Below are 20,456 nucleotides of genomic sequence, written 5' to 3'. Positions count from 1 at the left end.
CGATGACGGTTTGGATGTACCGTGCACTATTCAGTGTCCCCTCGACGATCACCAGTGGTGTACGGCCAGTGTAGGAGATCGCTCCCCACACCATGATGCCGGGTGTTGGCCCTGTGTGCCTCGGTCGTATGCAGTCCTGATTGTGGCGCTCACCTGCACGGCGCCAAACACGCATACGACCATCATTGGCACCAAGGCAGAAGCGACTCTCATCGCTGAAGACGACACGTCTCCATTCGTCCCTCCATTCACGCCTGTCGCGACACCACTGGAGGCGGGCTGCACGATGTTGGGGCGTGAGCGGACGACGGCCTAACGGTGTGCGGGACCGTAGCCCAGCTTCATGGAGACGGTTGCGAATGGTCCTCGCCGATACCCCAGGAGCAACAGCGTCCCTAATTTGCTGGGAAGTGGCGGTGCGGTCCCCTACGGCACTGCGTAGGATCCTACGGTCTTGGCGTGCATCCGTGCGTCGCTGCGGTCCGGTCCCAGGTCGACGGGCACGTGCACCTTCCGCCGACCACTGGCGACAACATCGATGTACTGTGGAGACCTCACGCCCCACGTGTTGAGCAATTCGGCGGTACGTCCACCCGGCCTCCCGCATGCCCACTATACGCCCTCGCTCAAAGTCCGTCAACTGCACATACGGTTCACGTCCACGCTGTCGCGGCATGCTACCAGTGTTAAAGACTACGATGGAGCTCCGTATGCCACGGCAAACTGGCTGACACTGACGGCGGCGGTGCATAATTGCTGCGCAGCTAGCGCCATTCGACGGCCAACACCGCGGTTCCTGGTGTGTCCGCTGTGCCGTGCGTGTGATCATTGCTTGTACAGCCCTCTCGCAGTGTCCGGAGCAAGTATGGTGGGTCTGAGACATCGGTGTCAATGTGTTCTGTTTTCCATTTCCAGGAGTGTATGTCCAGAAGGCTTTCGACAGCGTTCCTCACAAGAGATTTTCAATAAAATAGCGTGCCTCTGGGGTATCGCTTCAATTGTGTGAATGGACTCGCGTAATCCTGTCACACAAATCACAGTACGTAGTAATAGACGGAAATTCATCGAGTAAAACAGAAATGATATACGGCGTTCCCCAAGGAAGTATTATAGGTCCTCTGCTGTCCCTAATCCACATAAACAGCTTATGAGACAATCTGAGAACCACTCTTGCGTTGTTTGATGATGAAGCTGTCATGTACCGTCTAGTAAAGTCGCCAGAAGATCAAAATCAATTGCAAAATGACTTAGACACGATATCTGTATACTGCAAAAAGTGGCAATTGTCTCTCAGTACAAAAAACTGTGAGGCCATCCACATGAGTGCTACGAGAAGTCCATTAAATTTCGGTGACACCATGAATCACTCAGATTTAAAGCCTGTCAATTCGACTAAATACCTAGGAATTACAATCATGAACAATTTGAATTGCAATTATCACATTGATAATGTTACGGGGAAGGCAAACCAAAGACTATGCTTTATTGGCAGAACACCAAGCAATAGGTCCACTAAAAGGAGACTACCTACGCAACAATGGCTCGTTCACTGCTAGAGTATTGCTGTGCCGTGTGAGATCCTTACGAGATAGGATTGACAGAGGATATAGAAAATTTCAAAGAAGGGCATCTCGTTTTGTATTATGGAAAAGGATGGGATATATGATAAATGAATTGGCATGCGAATAATTAAAGGCGTTTTTCATTTCGGCGAGATATTTCCAAGAAATTTCAATCACCAAATTTCTGCTTTGAATTTGAAAATATTTTACTGTCAGCAACTTTCATAGGGAGAAGTGATCATCATAATAAAATAAGAAAAATCAGAGCTCGTACAGAAAGATTGAAGTGCTAATTTTTCCCGCACGCAGTTAGAGAGTGGGACTGTAGAGCAATAATCTGAAGGAGGTTCGATGAGCCCCCTACCAGGCAATTAAGTATTAGTAGCGGAGTAGCCATATAGATCGAGAAACTGGACAGTGACTCACTGTAGGCATGTACTGCGGTTGAAAGAATTTCGATTTCGGCTATTTTCAAATGCTACCACGCAACCCACTGACAACACAATGAGGTGATTAACCTGCAATCTGTGGAGGGTGTACTTCAGGCTGGGAGTTTTCACCACGACTTAGGCGCACTCATTCAGGTCACCATAAGCATGAACGAGGACGTCTATTTCAACACCCTCGGTTACCTAGTTTATCGATTCATCTATATCTTACCGACGAATTTGCTGTGGATAGTCTCGCCGTCCAAGATCACAGGACCCCTGTTCGGGGAGCTGCACGCATACTTTCTGGTTTCGCGAACACTCGGGCGCCCTGTCGCACAATTACTGGCCCTCTATATCACCGACCTTAAACCCACAGAAACTATTTCAAAACCATTTGTGACTATTTGGAACAGCAATTTGGTACCTCTAAAGTATGCAAACGCTAATTGCTTGCTTCTGCTGGCTACAGAATACTCGAAGAAACCGGTGGACTTTGTTCCTCGTTGAACCACAGCCATTATCAAGGTTAGATGCGCTGCTAAATGGTATTGCTGAGTCGTGTCCTTGCGGTGACTGATTCTTTGACCTTTGTGCTTAAAAGCGAAAGGAATAAGTCTCTCTGTGTAATAAAATTACATTTAACTTTCTTACTGGTTTTAAAAGCTTAAATATTATGTACAGTTTACAAAGTAATATAGCACACTCCTTCAGGCCACAAGTGGCCCATCGGTACCATCCGACCGCCGTGTCATGCTCAGTTGAGGATGCAGATAGGAGGGGCGTGTGCTCAGCACACCGCCCTCCCGGTCGTTATGATGGTTTTCTGTAATCGGAGCCGCTAGTATTCAGTCAAGTAGCTCCTCAGTTGGCATCACGAGGCTGAGTGCACCCCGAAAAATGGCTACAGCGCATGGCGATCCGGATGGTCACCCATCCAAATGCTGGCCACGCCCGGCAGCGCTTAACTTCGGTGATCTGACGGGAACCGGTGTATCCACTCGGCAACGCCGTTTCCGCAAAGTAATGTAGACTGACGAAAAAAAAAACGGGACAGGAAGAAGGAGTTGTTCGACGTAAACGAAAGTTGGTAGGCGTCTTTCTACATCTGAATGACGATGTCTATTCAAATTTCGCGCCAGTCGGATAAGAGTGGCGCTAATGGCGACACTGTGAGAAATGAAATCAGGTTTGCTCTCAATACACGCTGTAACGGTCTTGAGCGTTAGTTACCTTTGAGGCGACAAGGACGACATTATCAGCACCTCGCTGAGTTAGGACGATGGCGTGAGATAGGGCTACGAGAAGATGGATATCCCTTCTTCTGTATTGCGAAAGACTTGGCAGGAATGTAGCCACTGAATATGATTGCTGGCATTGATGATCACGAGAACGCACGGTCGCAAAAGAACTGGACTTCGTCAGCCACATCGCACTACCGATAGGGAAGACGATCATGTTTGGCGTAAGGTTAAGGCGCGTCGTAATGCATCTGCAGCTGCAGTTTGAGCACCAGTAGGCACAACAGCGACACAACGAACACTTAAGGCCGAACAGTTACGTCCAGAATCATGCTACTAATGTAAAATAAAGAAGGTGTACTGTCCAATGGCGGAAATTCATTCAGACACAAAACGATTACTTCAAGGGCAGCTCGGAGCTTGTGACTTCAGTGGTGTCAAGCGAGAGCTCACTAGAGGGTAGGGTGGAGGTCTGTTGTGTTCTAGGAAGAAGTCGGGATCTGCCGCGGTGCCCCTGATGGCCATGTTTTGGTTAGAAAGAGGCCAATTGAAGGCTTGCAACCAACATGTCTGTGCGCTAGACACACTGGGCCTATACCTATAGTTATGGCGTAGGGTGCGATTTGATATGACAGCAGGAACAATCTCCTGGTTATCCCATGCACTTTGACTGCGAATCTGTTACGTCAGTCTGGCGACCCTGTCTGTTGTGGTGCCGTTCTTGAACAGCATTCCAGAGGGTGTTTTACAACAGGATAACATTCACCCACGTATCGGTGTTGTATCCTGTGGTGTCACCGCCAGACACCACACTTGCTAGGTGGTAGCTTCAAATCGGCCGCGCTCCATTAGTACATGTCGGACCCGCGTGTCGCCACTGTGTGATCGCAGACCGAGCGCCACCACAAGGCAGGTCTCGAGATACGGAATAGCACTCCCCCAGTTGTACGGACGACGTAGCTAGTGATGCACACTGACGAAGCCTCGCTCATTTGCAGAGCAGATAGTTAGAATAGCCTTCAGCTAAGTCAATGGCTACAACCTAGAAAGGCGCCATTAGTAACATTGCATGTATCTAAAGAGTCTCACTTGTATCGCCACAATCTCCAGATGTACCAAAAGCATGGATTAAAGTTAAGTATTCCAGAAGCTACGTACTTTTCTTTATAGTATTCATTACGTATCCCGTTTCAGACCTCACGCCATCCTGCTTTAACTTAGCGCGTGACTTCCGGCTTCCTCTCATTGTGTCTAGGCTGTCTTGTCTAGACACAACAATTTTTGGCGACGAGTCAACGGAAAGGGTCTTGTTCTTTCTAATTGCTTACATTTACTTGTGTCATGGCTTCGCCAGATGTACTGTCCGCATTTTATCGCTTGCAGAATCAGCAGACGCAGGCGTTATTGGATGCCCTTGGACAGCTCGTCCAGGGTCAACGTGCACTGCAAAACGATGCGGCAGCCGCCGCTCCACCGCCCCCGCAGCCACAACTCGCAGTTGCACCGCCTTTTAGCCCGTTTGACCCAGCTAAGGAAACCTGGACGGAGTGGTCACGCCAGTTTGGATTTCATCTCGCTGCCTACAGAATTCAAGGTAACGAGCGGCAGCCTCATTTATTGGCGTGTGTAGGGGTGCAAACGTACCGTGTGATAGTGAAATTATTTCCCCGACGCGACGTAGCAACTCTGTCCTACGAAGAAATTTTGTCTGCTTTAGATGCCTATTTCAAGGAAACAGTCAATGTCGTTGCAAAAAGGTATACTTTCTTTCGTACAAAACGTACGGCCGGTCAAACTAACAGGGAGTGGGTTGCAACATTGCAAGGCCTTACAAGGGATTGTGCTTTCGAGTGTGAATGTGGACTCCCTTATTCAGATACTATGGTACGTGATGCAATAGCACAGAACGTTTCTGATGTTCGTATACGGGAACAGATTTTGAAACTCGTCAATCCCTCCCTTCAACAAGTGATAGACATATTGGATAGAATAGACACGCTTGACTTTGCTCAGGAATCATTTGCAACTTCGCCAGCCGTGTGTAACATTAACCGGCCCGCCGGGCGCGCTGCACGGCCCGGTAAACTGTCCTCGCACACGTCCGCGCAGCTGCCGCCACGCTCTAAACCAGGTGTGCCACGACAGCATACAAACGCAGTGAAATCATGCCCGCGGTGTGCTACTCGACATTCGCGTGAAAATTGCCCGTCACGCCAAGCTATTTGCTTTTTCAGTAATAAGAAAGGACATGTTCAAAGTGTTCGCCAGAAAAGGCTCAGATCAGACACTCTTAATCATTCCAGGCCGTTTGCTTCGCGCCGGAATCGAACCAAGGACACTCAGGCTCGTGGACCTTCACCCATGGACATTCATGTAGTTAATTCCACTTCATCCAGTGCCACTCTTTCTAACAGTGACTGTGTTCGTCCCACAACAAGTGTGCGTCGACGTCGCCGGAAATCACGTCAAGTCGCAAGTGCTTCTGTACCAGTGTCAGTTCAACTTGCACGAGACAGTCGCTCTTGTCGTCAGCAGGACAATAAACTTTTTGTAGATTTGGACTTTAATGGCAAGGTCATACCATTAAAGCTCGATACCGGAGCTGCAGTTTCATTGATCAATCACGACACGTACAAACAACTGGGCAAACCTCCGTTGCGTGCCGCAAATGTTCAGCTCACTAGTTATTCAGGACAGCCTATCCCCGTGTTAGGACAGTGCACTCTTCTTGCAACATACAAGGGACAAACAAAACTTGGGTCATTTTACGTTCTTCGTTCTTCTACTGCGGTGAACTTGTTTGGTTTAGATTTATTTCAATTGTTTAACTTGTCTATTGTAAATCAAGTCCTATCAGTGAATCAGACTGTGCCTTCCGCCAGTGTTTCTGGGCTATGTGAAGAATTTGCAGACATTTTTGCACCGGGCTTAGGTTGCGCTCAGAACTATGCAGCACATTTGGAACTGAAAGTCAACGCGCAACCGAAATTTTTCAGAACGCGCAATGTTCCTCACGCATTGCGTGATGAGGTAGCAAGAACATTACACGATTTAGAATCACCAGGTGTGAGTGAATGTGCACAATGCCTCTTCCATTTCAGCTCCGCTTCATCGCTTACGCCGTACAGGTGTTCCGTTCGTCTGGACGACGGAATGCGAACGCGCCTTTTCTCAGTTGAAATCGGCGTTGCTTTCTAATACTTGCCTTACGCCATTCGATCCCCAGAAACCTCTTTTGTTGATGGTAGATGCATCGGATTTCAGGACTGGTGCTGTGCTTGCGCACAGAGATGGGTCGCATGATCGCCCTATTGCCTTTGCGTCCAAATTGCTCTCGTCTGCGCAAAGAAATTACTCGCAGATAGAGAAAGAAGCTTTGGCTCTCGTGTTTGGTGTTACTAAGTTCCATGATTTCTTGTATGGTCGTCACTTTACCATCATCACAGACCACAAACCTTTGACGTCGCTTTTTCATCCGAACAAGCCTGTACCTCCGCGTACAGCGCAGAAATTCATTCGCTGGTCTCTTTTCCTCTCGCAGTACCGCTACGATATCTTGTATCGGTCCACTTCTAAGCATGGAAACGCCGATGCGTTGTCCCGTTTGCCTGTTGCTGAGGATAAACCATTCGATTCTTCCGAACTTGCTTGCCTGTTCATTGATTCGGAAACCGATGACGTGGTCGACTCGTTCCGATTGATTTTCGTTGTGTAGCTGCAGCCACAGCTGCTGACCCTGTCTTTGCTACCGTTTTGCGTTTTGTTGCTACGCAATGGCCCTTGTCAAAGTCACGGATCGAGGATCCGTTGGTTCGCAGATTTTTTGCTCACAAGGAGAGACTTTTTGTTCGACGTGGTGTTTTGTTGTTGCGTTCTGATAATGATCAGTCCAGAGTCATGGTCCCACGTTCGTTACAGTCCTCTGTATTACGACTTCTTCACCAAGGACATTGGGGTATAGTGCGAACGAAACAACTTGCTCGTCAGCACTGTACTTGGTTCGGAATAGATGCTGCGATTACGAATATGTGTTCTTCTTGCATGGCGTGTGCTGAACAACAATCCGCACCGCCGCGGGAGGTCTTTGCATGGCCAAAAGCCCCTTCCCCTTGGCAACGCTTGCACATAGATTTTGCTGGTCCATTCTGGAATGCTCGATGGTTGGTTCTGGTCGATGCCTTCAGTAATTTTCCTTTTGTTGTCCGGATGTCTTCCAAGACGTCAACTGCCACCATCCAAGCGTTGTCTGCTATCTTTTGCATTGAAGGTCTTCCGCAGACTATTGTTTGCGACAATGGCCCACAATTCATGTCTGCAGAATTTCAGTCATTCTGCAAGGCCAATGGTATTCAATATCTGACGTCCGTGCCGTTTTGGTCTGCCGCTGAACGATTGGTCCGGACTTTCAAGTCACAGATGTTGAAGTTGAAAGAGTCGCATTCTCAGGAGGACGCGTTGTTGCTCTTTTTGTCATCGTATCGCTCTCAGCCCCGAGATGGTCGCTCACCGGCTGAGTTGCTCCACGGTCGTCCTCATCGAACCTTGACGTCTTTGCTGCATCCGCCGCATCAGGTTCCTGTGCAGCGGCAGACTCCTGCTTTTGCTCCAGGCAACGTTGTATTCTATCGCAACTTTCGAGGTTCACGGCGTTGGCTCGCAGGGCGCATTCTTCGCTGCCTCGGCCGCGCGATGTATTTGGTTTTGGGGGCCTCTGGTGAGGTGCGTCGGCATCTCAATCAGCTGCGCCTCTGTCGTCGCACGGGTTCTGCCGCTCCCCGTCTGCTTTCAGCGACGGTGCCGTCCGGTCAGCGCCCTGGGGACCCATCTACTGGCTCGCCTCATCCCCAGGTGTTACCGACGATGCCTTCCATTTTGCCCCATGGCGACACGCCGCTGCCGCCTCCGCCGCCGCCGCCGCCTGTCCTCCAGCCGGCGCAGCCCGCAGTGGACACTTCGCTGCAGCCGCCACGCGCCTCCCTGGGTCACGCAGCGCCGATCGCTTCCCGTGACCAGCTGTCCTCCGCCATGGAACTCTTGCCCGCTCCGGACCACATGACGTCATCACGCGTCGGATACCCCGACGCAATGGAGGTCGACCCTTCGGCCCCTCCTGTCTCTTTGCGGGCGCATACACCGCATGTTGACGTGCACCCTGGACTAGGTTTTCGGGCGTTTCCTAGCTCCCCTCGGACCGAATGGCCGGGTGCGGGTGGCACATCCTCGCCTGTTGTTAGGCTCCCCACCTCATCGCATACGTCAACATGGGGTCCTCCCCACGGCGGGCGGAAGCCTTATAACACGATCGTTCGCCGATTTGCGGGGGAGGAATGTGGTGTCACCGCCAGACACCACACTTGCTAGGTGGTAGCTTTAAATCGGCCGCGGTCCATTAGTACATGTCGGACCCGCGTGTCGCCACTGTGTGATCGCAGACCGAGCGCCACCACAAGGCAGGTCTCGAGATACGGACTAGCACTCGCCCCAGTTGTACGGACGACGTAGCTAGCGATGCACACTGACGAAGCCTCGCTCATTTGCAGAGCAGATAGTTAGAATAGCCTTCAGCTAAGTCAATGGCTACGACCTAGCAAGGCGCCATTAGTAACATTGCATGTATCTAAAGAGTCTCACTTGTATCGCCACAATCTCCAGATGTACCAAAAGGATGGATTAAAGTTAAGTATTCCAGAAGCTACGTACTTTTCTTTATAGCATTCATTACGTATCCTGTTTCAGACCTCACGCCATCCTGCTTTAACTTAGCGCGTGCCTTCCGGCTTCCTCTCATTGTGTCTAGGCTGTCTTGTCTAGACACAACATATCCCAACATGCTCTACAGATTGTCGACATGTTGCCTCGGCTTGTTTTATCGTCAGATCTGTCTCCAATCGGGCACATATGTAACATCATCGGACGACAACTCCAGCGTCATTCACAAACCGCGTTAACCGTCAGTGTTGAAACCTGGTAGTCAAGGGAAGGCAAGATTTGGTTACGATTGTGGACGGGGCCATAATCGGTTACTATTGGATGCCTTTTATGTTACACACAGTTTATATTAAACCAGTAATTCCAGACTCAACAATTAATAAAAATACCACATGTTATTAATGAGGGAATAAACAACTGTGTAAATAGGAGCGTTTTCAGTGGGTTACAATTTAGCAAATCACCTTTAAATACAGATACAGCAGATAATGTTTTAAAAGCAAGCCACTATGGCTCTGAGCACTATGCGACTTAACTTCTGAGGTCATCAGTCGCCTAGAACTTAGAACTAATTAAACTTAACTAACCAAAGGACATCACACACATCCATGCCCGAGGCAGGATTCGAACCTGCGACCATAGCGGTCGCTCGGCTCCAGACTGTAGCGCCTAGAACCGCACGGCCACTCCGGCCCACGTCACTATGATCTGGGCAGATGGCCTTACACGCCAGGAATGGCAATAAATTAGAATTGCTTAAAACTCGCTACAACTTACAGATATTGAAATATTAAAGGTAATTCACCACAAACACAGCAGAAGGCATCAGACGCCAGGAATGGCAATAAATACGGTTTTAAGGCTTACTGCTTAAATACGAATACCAAATTAGAATTTTAAGGCAAATAACCACAATCACAGCTGAAGGCCATACACGCCAGGAACGGCAATAATATAAAAAATTTAGAAACCTGCTGTAAAACAGCAAATACAAAAGCAAAGGATAATTAAAAAACAAGCAACTGATCACCAAATGGGTGAAATAAGATGACGGTAAACGTTGTAACACAACCCTTAACACCCACTGGACACTACACTGCTAGATTTATTCCAGAAGGCGACCAGAACTATTAACTAGACATATATAACGTTTAATGTAGGCATTACAAGTTATTGTAATAAATAATACAATAATAAAACACAAGGACAACTTCCTTAAAGGGTACTGAGGCAGATTATACCCCCAGAAGGCGTGGGCTGAAGGAGCGTTACACTGAACTACCGGCCATCAGGCCCCCTTTTAGAACACACATGTCTTACAAGAACCAAGGGGCCACAGGCGGTGCTCCAGGAATCGACCTCTGAGGAGATCCGGTAACAAACACTTTCGCGAGCGATGAGATAGGCAGCCAAAGAGTTGCATTCACTTCACAAGGTGGTAACGCAGACTAGTGGCTGTCTAACGAATGACTAATGACAATCTTCTTGAGGCTACCGACGACCGATAAAGCAAATGCAACGATGGAACAATACGCCAAAACCGGAACTGGCTGTCTGCACTACGTTCCCAGAATACTGTTTAGAGCGCCCGGAACGAGAAAGGAATCACTACCACCAAAGTAGAAGAATCCCCAACCGGCCTACAATCATGAAAGCTGTCAAAACTACACACCTTACCGGACAGCAGCGGCAAGGCGAGGAAACGTAAACTGCCGTTACATACACGAACCCCCAGAGCAGGTAACTGGGGCGTTAGCGGCCACCAGGTAATAAAAATTACCGCTGGTTGAACTTAACAAATTATAAGAAGTTGAACGGGGTAAATAGTAATAAGAAGTCGAGTAAAGCTAATCAGATCCGCCTTCCCCAAGCACTCCACTCGCTGCTCTTCGTCTCGGCGACACTACGAGCAGCAACACGAACCCAAGTCACTGGAGAATCGCGAGATATCACAATGGTGGAGGTCCCAGCACTGTGTTCTCGCACTGCGCGGACCTGGCTCCTCCTGAGTCCCCAACCGAACTGGCCCACTCACACGACCCGGGAAAACGACGTCGCCCCAAAGATAGGGCAACAGTTACTACATATCGATAACCGCCGCTGCTGCCACTAGCGGACAGGCAACGCTTGTGAAACCGAATGGCGCCAGTCAATACGAGAAGAAGGCCGAAATCATGCAAACTAAACGATACCATCTGGCCTCCAAGAGAGGGTGGAAACCTGCTAACAGCACCAACGCGAGCCGCAACACGGCTCAAATGTATTGACCGGTGAAGTGCACTAGGCATGTAATTCCGTCTCACAACCTGACACCGTCACATATACAACGCCATGCATGCACGTTTGCGTTTTTTCATTCAACCGTCTGGCGGTTACACCGGTTGTTAATGTACGAGCATTTTATATCTGCAATGGCCGATTCCGCCCTCATATTAATCTATGGTCTTGCAGTGTTAATCCCTTAAATATGTTACGTAGACAAATGTATCCCAGAAATTTCATTATTCTAGATTAATTATTTTTTGCTCTTGCGACTTTTTTTTCGGTCAGTGTGTGTACCAGTTTGCTCTGAAGTGCCCGAATCATTGCAGAGTTACACTTGAAGATCACCTTCTCCCTACCAAGATTCTACAAAATGCAGTGATAGGAGTGTGACAGGGGTTGTCTTACTGTAATCGCTCCAGTTACTAGGTCGCATGTGTACGAGGTTCAGCGGAAAGTACTTTAAACGTTTTAGAGTATGTCGTGTTTATGAGTTATATGGCTAACAGCATTAAAATTTGCGATTTGTTGAGTTATGTAAATTTTTAATGACTTGTTCATAATGTATGTTTCTTGCCTTTTATGACAAGGTGATTTCTTATAGTGCATGTTACAGTCTTCATTAGTGCTCTGTTATTCTAGAGCAAGACACTCTAGTCCCACATATAAGAAAACACGTGTCAGCTCCCACAATAATTTTTTCCTACACTTGATAAAAAGAAATTATTACATCTATGGTATAAGAATGTTTCTAGGACATAGTTACATATATCACCTACTATGGTAAGCCTCTTCCGTATCAATGACTATGCTCCATAAAACGGTAGTCTGAATGAAGCTCTAGTTTCGACACACCAGGTACTGCGGTGAACGTAATTACAACTTCGATATAAATTTAGTTTTTTACAGTGTATCTATCTATATACATCATATTCCCGAAATCACCAAACAGTCCTTGGTGGGGGATACGGAGTGTGGTACCAGTAACTGATGCCCAATTCCCTGCTTCACTTGCTGATGGCGCGTGGGAAGAATGATTGTAGGTAAGCCTCTGCACGAGTACTGGTTCTAATTTTTCTAATTTTCTCATCGTGATTTCACGAGATGTATGTGTGAGGAAGTTATATATAGCCATATTCTTCCCCGAAACTCTCTCTCTCGAACTTTCAATAGTAAACGTTTCCGTATTGCACGACGGCTCTCCTATAATGTCTGCCACTGTAGTTTGTTGAGCATCTCTGTTATGCTCTCGCGTTGAGTAGAAGATCCCGTGACGTAACGCGCCACACTTCGTTGGATCTTGTCTGCCTCTTCTGCCTATCCTACCTGATAAGGATCCCAGATAGATCAACAGTATTCAAGAATCGGTGAAACAAGTGCCTTCTATGGCGCTTTCTTCGTGGATAGGTTACATTTCTGTAACATTCTTCCTATGAATCTCAGCCTGTCATCTGCTTCTCCTACTATTTGCTTTATGTGGTCATTCCACGTAACGTCGCTCTGGGTGCTTGCTCCTAAATACTTAACGGTACAGTTCTAGGCGCTACAGTCTGGAAACGCGCGACCGCTACGGTCGCAGGTTGGAATCCTGCCTCGAGCATGGATGTGTGTGATGTCCTTAGGTTAGTTAGGTTTAAGTAGTTCTAATTTCTAGGGGACTGATGACCTTAGACGTTAAGTCCCATAGTGCTCAGAGCCATTTGAACTTTACGGTAAATATGGTTTCCAGAAATATGACACCAACAGTGTAGTTGTGCAATAGTGGATTCCTTTTCCTGTATATGAGCAGTATGTTAGTTGTATTTACGTTCGAGGTCAACTACCAGAGCCTACACCATTCATCAATTCTCTTCAGGTCATTCTGCAGATCCATACCGTCTTCTGGCGTTGCTTCCCCCCCCCCCCCCCCCCCTCCCCTCCCCCTAACTCTCAGAAAAGGGAAAACATACAAACCTAGTGTCGGATAATTCCCGAATTCTGCAACTGTAATTAAAGTCTTATTAAGACCAAACGCGTTTCGCTTTATTCTAAAGCGTCTTCTGTAGTCATGTTTTTTGTGGTTTACTTCATTCTTCCTGTTCTTCCACGTGTATGTGTAGGATTTTAGCACGCATATCTATTTAGTATAGTGAAAGTGTTGTGTGTTAAAATCCAGCACGTACACGTGAAATACCAGGAAGAATGAAGTAAACAACACAAAACCTGACGACAGAAAATGCTTTAGAATAAATCTAAACGTATTTGGATTTGGTCTTAATAAGATTTTCATTACAGTTGCAGTATACAATAATTAAACTATACAACTTATATATTTGCAACTGAAGAGAGAAGAGGCTGAACACAAAGAAACAAAGATAGTATATTCTGGTGTTTTCAATTCGAGAATGTGATTTGAGAGCTGTTAGGCCTATTTGCAGGTTTTTTATAGCTACTTACAAGTCCCTATTCGTCTTCCCAGGTCTATCCCCGTCCTTCTACAAACTATCGTATGGTTGCCCTTGATCGTCTGTACGTGTTGTCGAGCATTAGAGCTGCTTCCAGTGCAAGTGGCAGAAGTTTTCAATGTTCCCACACGCACAGTGTAGCCTACCTGAAGATGACGCCGACGTCGCCCTGGAACCAGTCCCTGCGCGTCACGGTGCGGTAATACGACACCGACTGGACGGAGCCCCGCCTCGGCCACGGACCCTCGTGGCGGTACACCTGTGGGCACACATCCACTGAACATCAGCGAAGGTCCCTGCTCCATAAAATATGCCATAGTGTTTCACAGGTCAATGCTACACTGATATATTTTTTGCGCTGAAGAAACTTCAATATCATAGCCTCATCTGCTGCTCGAAGACAAGAATGCAACGCAGCATTTACACTGAAAGTCTCCATTATTTATTGAACGTACTGAAAGGACACTGCTCTGCAAAACTTGAGGATGAGATGGATAAAGTACACTCCTGGCCATTAAACTTGCTACAACACGAAGATGACGTGCTACAGATGCTAAATTTAACCGACACGAAGAAGATCTGTGATATGCAAATGATTAGCTTTTCAGAGCATTCACACAAGGTTGGCGCCGGTGGCGACACCTACAAAGTGCTGACATGAGGAAAGATTCCAACCGTTTTTCACATACACAAACAGCAGTTGACCGGCGTTGCCTGGTGAAACGTTGTTGTGATGCCTCGTGTAAGGAGACGAAATGCGTACCATCACGTTTCCGACGTTGATAAAGGCCGGATTGTAGCCTATCGCGATTGCGGTTTATCGTATCGCGACATTGCTGCTCACGTTGGTCGAGATCCAATGACTTTTATCAGAATATGGAATCGGTGGGTTCAGGAGGATAATACGGAACGCCGTGCTGGATCCCAACGGCCTCGTATCACTAGCAGTCGAGATGACATGTATCTTATCCGCAATGGCTGTAACGGATCGTGCAGCCACGTCTCGCTCCCTGAGTCAACAGATCGGGACATTTACAAGACAGCAACCATCTGCACGAACAGTTCGACGACGTTTGCAGCAGCATGGACTATCAGCTCGGAGACCATGGCTGCGATTACCCTTGTCGCTGCATCGCACACAAGAGCGCCTGCGATGGTGTACTCAACGACGAACCTGGGTGCACGAATCGCAAAACGTCATTTTTTCGGATGAATCCAGGTTCTGTTTACAGCATCACGATGGTTGCATCCGTGTTTGGCGTCATCGCTGTGAACGCACGTTGGAAGCGTGTATTCGTCATCACCATACTGGCGTATCACCCGGCGTTATGGTATGGGGTGCCATTGGTTACACGTCTCGGTCACCTCTTGTTCGCACTGACAGCACTCTGAACAGTGGACGTTACATTTCAGATGTATTACGACCGTGGCTCTACCCTTCATTCGATCCCTGCGAAACCCAACATTTCAGCAGGATAATGCACGACCGCATGTTGCAGGTCCTGTACGAGCCTTTCTGGATGCAGAAAATGTTCGACTGCTGCCCTGGCCAGCATATTCTCCACATCTCTCACCAACTGAAAACGTTTGGTCAATGGTGGCCGAGCAACTGACTCGTCACAATACGGCAGTCACTACTCTTGATGAACTGTGGTATCGTGTTGAAGCTGCATGGCTAGCTGTACCTGTACACGCCATCCAAGCTCTGTTTTACTCAATGCCGAGGCGTATCAAGGCCTTTATTACGGCCAGAGGTGGTTGTTCTGGGTAATGATTTCTCAGGATCTATGCACCTAAACTGCGTGAAAATGTAATCACATGTCAGTTCTAGTATAATATATTTGTTCAACGAATACCCGTGTGCATCTCTGCTTGGTGTAGCAATTTTAATGGGCAGTAGTGTACTATAACACATTAATTACTTGGTGGAAATGAACGAACGGTGGGATCATGTTGCCACAGGGCTCCCTGTCGCGTACAGAAAGCTGGATGTCGGGCAAAGAGACCACGCCCACGCAGTGGCCGTGCCACTGTCAACTACACAAGCAGATAACCGCTGCATTGTGCAGCAAGTAAGAAGGTACCCATGTGAGAGAGCTGACGCAGTTCCAATCATATTTAACAGGACTACAACTTCTGCAATGGTTCCAAGAACGTACAGACTGGAGCCACTAGCAGTCTTGTTTCGTGCTGGCACGAGAGCGGATTAAGTCTGAGTAGTGATTCTGGACGTGCTCTCTAACGGCGATAGATCGCAACACGTAATGCACCGAGGAACATTGCCGAGCATGATCGTTTTGGTAGCCCGGGTGTGGGGAGATATAATGTTGCATGGGCGTACAAACCTCCAAATGTTGTACATGGTACACTCACTGGTGAATGTTATTGCGACATTGTTCCACTTCATCTTGTGCGTCTTTTCAGGGGTACGTCCGACCATGTCTTGAGTGGAAGAACATGGGGCCCTATCAGTGCCGGCCCAAACGCTGACAGCAAATCACTGTTGGTAACATTATTACATAATTTCTGGAGGATTCTCTACAGCCCATACTTGTTGACTGTGAAAATTTACAATCTGATAACGTTCAAACGAAGCATCGTCCGCGAACAGCACATTTGCCATAAAGTGAGGGTTGACACATTTTTGAATGTACCATTCTCAGAAGTGTACACGTGCAGGAAGATCACTTGCTGATAGTGCCTGCAACGCTGTACATGGCACGTATACAATAGGTTCTCATGTACCACTCTTCAGACAGTCGTAAGGTCAATATTACTTGTTACAGCTAACTGTCTCACGCTGACACTAAGGTTGTCATCAAATGCACGAAGAAGTTCCTCCTCCAGCTGAGGAGCGCCCGTCCTTCTAACGCTCCCCCAGTCGCTCCCTAAAACGACGACGAGTTGTTTCAAACGTCCCTCCTGTCCGGGTACCGTCGTTATGGAAATCTGTCTCGAAGCAAACGTTGAGCACCACTGCCATTACCATCTTCCAATCTGTACAGCAAACAGGAATCTGACAACTCCACACAGTCTGTACCGAACACTAAAACAGTGGATGTTACGTGCTCGATGCTAGTAAAGCAATGAAGTTACTCGCATGTCAACACAAGCAATGAAGCTAGTTGGATGTCAACACAATCAACATTTCAGCATTACCTTCAGCTGAAACAATGAATACTGACGGTGAATCTAAGAATTATATCTTACTGTGCATTCTAACCAAACGTAACCAAGAAGATATTCTGAACATTTCATGTAAGAAAACGTTTCATGTACTGCTGATACATTGTAATGCGATTACAAAGAGAATTAGAAAATGAGCTCCAACATGGAAATAAAGCGTTTCTCGACCCATGTCCGTAAACACATTTTATTTTTCTATGTCTGAGCGATGTATCCTGAAAGTTCGACCTTACCTAGACCAGAGAGTGTTTCATATCGGCGAAGGACAAATGGGCCGCATTCGCAGTCACTATGAAACGTATGAATAAAACATAGAGTGTGAGAATGATGTTCCCTCTCCGGTCGCATCCAGCCTAACTGATGTAGTCAATGGCTTCTTACAGGTAAAGAGTAAGCTGTCTGCAGGTATGGTTTAAATGGCTCTGAGCACTATGGGACTCAACTGCTGAGGTCATTAGTCCCCTAGAACTTAGAACTAGTTAAACCTAACTAACCTAAGGACATCACAAACATCCATGCCCGAGGCAGGATTCGAACCTGCGACCGTAGCGGTCTTGCGGTTCCAGACTGCAGCGCCTTTAACCGCACGGCCACTTCGGCCGGCTGCAGGTATGGGATTATCATTTGACAGATACAACTGACCATGCCTAGTACATGTGAAATAGTCTTCCTTGGTATGATCGGACGATCCATCAATAACGGGATCATCTAGCATGAATAATATTGCTGGTTGGAACAAGTGGAGAAATACGCCATGGCATTGTACGCGCTGTGTGAGACCGACCACGTAATAAAATTCAGCTGCACGCAGTTCTCGCTGTGGAGAAGAACTGTCACGGCCTTTTGTTCAAGGACGCCTTCGAAATTCTCAAGAACGACAGTATGTTCAACATAAAATAAACAGAGGCCGCTGCAGCGTACGACCTTTGGAGATAACAAGAGAAGAATCACAGCAGTAACGACTAGCGAAAGGCCCTCAGACGTTGATGCGGTAAGTACATACATTTTTAGGCCACTGGTTCGACTCCAGACTCTCATCAGCAATGGAGGGAGAAACTTCAACAACGCCAGCCGCTAGTGCTGGTGAAATGTCAAAAAAAAAAAACCGCTGACTTGTCGTCGGACGAAGATTCAAAGTCGAGAGCCAGTAGGTAAGCCTCAAAAATTTTAAACTCAAGATTATTCAAATTAGTGGGTAGAATACGGCTTAGGGAAGAATACCATCCACACAATCGCAAAAATAACAAATAGAAGTATGTAAGAGAATTATCTTACAGAACTTGACACCTATGAAGTTGCTGACCAAGATTTTGTACAAAAAAAAGTGAAAGACAATTGTGGATTTGTAGGCCGCCGAGTAGAGTGGCATCAGGAAAGGTAAAACCACGAAAGGTGTATCTCTGAGTTTAATTATGTTTTATAATGGAAAAGACTTAAGAAACGTCAAGACACTGATTCAGTCTTTCTCCTCCACTGTTTAGTCCGCACATTAAAGAATGGAGGACGGAAATGAAAAGAATTGTTGAGAAATGGAATTAATAATCAGGGTGCAAAAACATCTGTGCTAATATCCGCTAAAGATTTTACTATTATCTGCGAAAGTGAAAAAGAGTTACAGGATTTTTGAAGGATTGATCAGTGTGCTGGGAACACAACACGAACTGAAAGTAAACCAAACCAAGACAAAAGTACTGAGTGCCAGCAAGGAGGGGATTAGCGACAAACTTAATTTCAAGATTGGGGACCACGTAGTAGATCAAATGAATGAATTCTGCTACCTAGGAAGAGAAATAGCACGTGGCCTGAGAAGAAAGGAGGGCATGTGACATAGACTATCATAGGCAAACAGAGCATTTCTAGGATAAAGAAATCTATTATGTTATATTTCTAGTTTTCTCTGAAACTGCTAAATAGAGCATTCCTAGGATAAAGAAGTCTACAATGTTATACGCCCAGTTTTTTCTGAAACTGCCACGTAACATGGAAAACGACCGAGGTTTCATATCGTTTACACTGAAGACACTCGCCGCTGAAATATCATGGAGTAAAGACTTGTTATTGAATAACTGATGAGGTGAGTCTTGCTGTTCTAGAGAAAGACGTCTCCATCTGAGCACTGAGTACAGAGAGAGACCTGCCAACTCAAGAGTTTACAGCCACTGCTGCCGCCGCGTTCCATATTTCCGCCACGAGTCTGGCAAGATGGCCAACGTTGCCATCGCCAATTCGTGGAGACGCAGCATTAGTTCACTCCATTCAGGAGCCATTTATACAGTTTTAATGCTTCGCAGCCAGATAGTTGCTTTCAGTATGAACTTTAGCGATCTTACTGGTGTTCGATCCTACTTTTCCGTGTCCTTCCTGTAACTGACTAACCATGCTTACAGTCACTGGTCATTTTCGTGTGTTAGTCGCATAAATTTGTCTTTATCGTGCTCGAACACCTATGCCACGGTTATAGTTCACCATCAGAGCCCCTTGCCCAGATTTTAAACGTTCAATTGTTTCTGTCAGTGGGTAAGCCATGTGTTTTGCTTTTCGATAATAAACCTGATTGCTACAATGACCACTTGTTTCTGTTATAGATTAGTCGATCCTTCCTCTCTTAGATAAGTCTATGTGCATGATGTGGTACTCATATTGTCATGCTTGTTCGGACCAAGCCTGTTATCATTCAGCAAGATGTCTCCATTGAACAACATTATTATTTCCTTTAATTAATCTGTACGATCTTATGAGGTGCTTCCCTTCTCTATAGAGAAGATCGGACCTAGCTTCATTAGAGATATGCAAAGCAGCACAACCGACACCACACAACTAGTGTCAAACAAAGGCCTTGGTATGAGACATATGTTTCTGAAAATGGACATCCGGAGTAAGCTTTGTTTGCAAGTGAATCATGAACTTTGGGAAAACATGAAAGGAAGAGAATCCAAGCGTTTTAGATTTGCATATCTGGAGGATGCTGAAAATTAACGCGTTTGAGGAGATAAGAAATCAGAATGTTGGCAGAATCAGCGAAGAAAGCAAAATACGCACTAGAGGAAAGGAACAGGACGATAAGACATGTGTTATGACGTTAGTGAGTAAATTGCATGATTCAACAGGGAGGGGAAAAAGAGACTGTAGTATATACTACAAATTATTAAGGTTTTTGAGTGTTCGTTATAGTCTGATACGAAGAGAAGCAGTTCTGGGGGACCGCGTCATATTTGTCAGAAGTAGCAAGGATAACGCCTCATGAGCCACATAGCCCGTTTGTGAACCGACAGGCACTATCTCTCCAATGGTTCCGTATATACTGAGGCATGCTCAGCAACTACAGTTGTTCATCTTGTACGGCCGTAATTCGAAGTACGACAAACACATCTACTCGACATGGTAAACCATGGTCCACTTATCGTAAACCTGACCGGCTCAATAAATGCGACAGCAAAAACAAGAAAATGCTGTAGGACTTCTCAGGCATCTTAAAAAAGAGATTTCCGGTCCGCTGAGGAATCGACGCAGGTTTTGTGTGTCTCCATTTGTACCTCTATCCTGCTCCAGGACTGAGGAGTAAGAAATATAGAATTCCTGTAGTGTATTCCTTGGTGCTGGTGCCACGGAAGCAACACTAGTGAT

The 20,456-nt window shown here is 46.7% G+C and overlaps 1 protein-coding gene across 1 annotated transcript in view; it reads right to left on the bottom strand.

Moving 5' to 3' along the window:
* The window catches only part of LOC124613236 (probable cytochrome P450 301a1, mitochondrial), a 190,128-nt gene that overhangs the window by 116,634 nt on the left and 53,038 nt on the right, over window positions 1–20,456 (bottom strand). Inside the window, exon 4 of the mRNA XM_047141913.1 lies at window positions 13,793–13,905. Within this exon, the coding sequence (XP_046997869.1) occupies window positions 13,793–13,905 (113 nt within the window). The remainder of the gene's footprint in view (window positions 1–13,792; window positions 13,906–20,456) is intronic.

Source organism: Schistocerca americana, chromosome 4 (genome assembly GCF_021461395.2).
Source record: "Schistocerca americana isolate TAMUIC-IGC-003095 chromosome 4, iqSchAmer2.1, whole genome shotgun sequence".
Lineage (NCBI taxonomy): Eukaryota > Metazoa > Arthropoda > Insecta > Orthoptera > Acrididae > Schistocerca > Schistocerca americana.
Note: the sequence above shows the minus strand (reverse complement) of the source record. Positions and strands in the feature narration are given on the sequence as shown.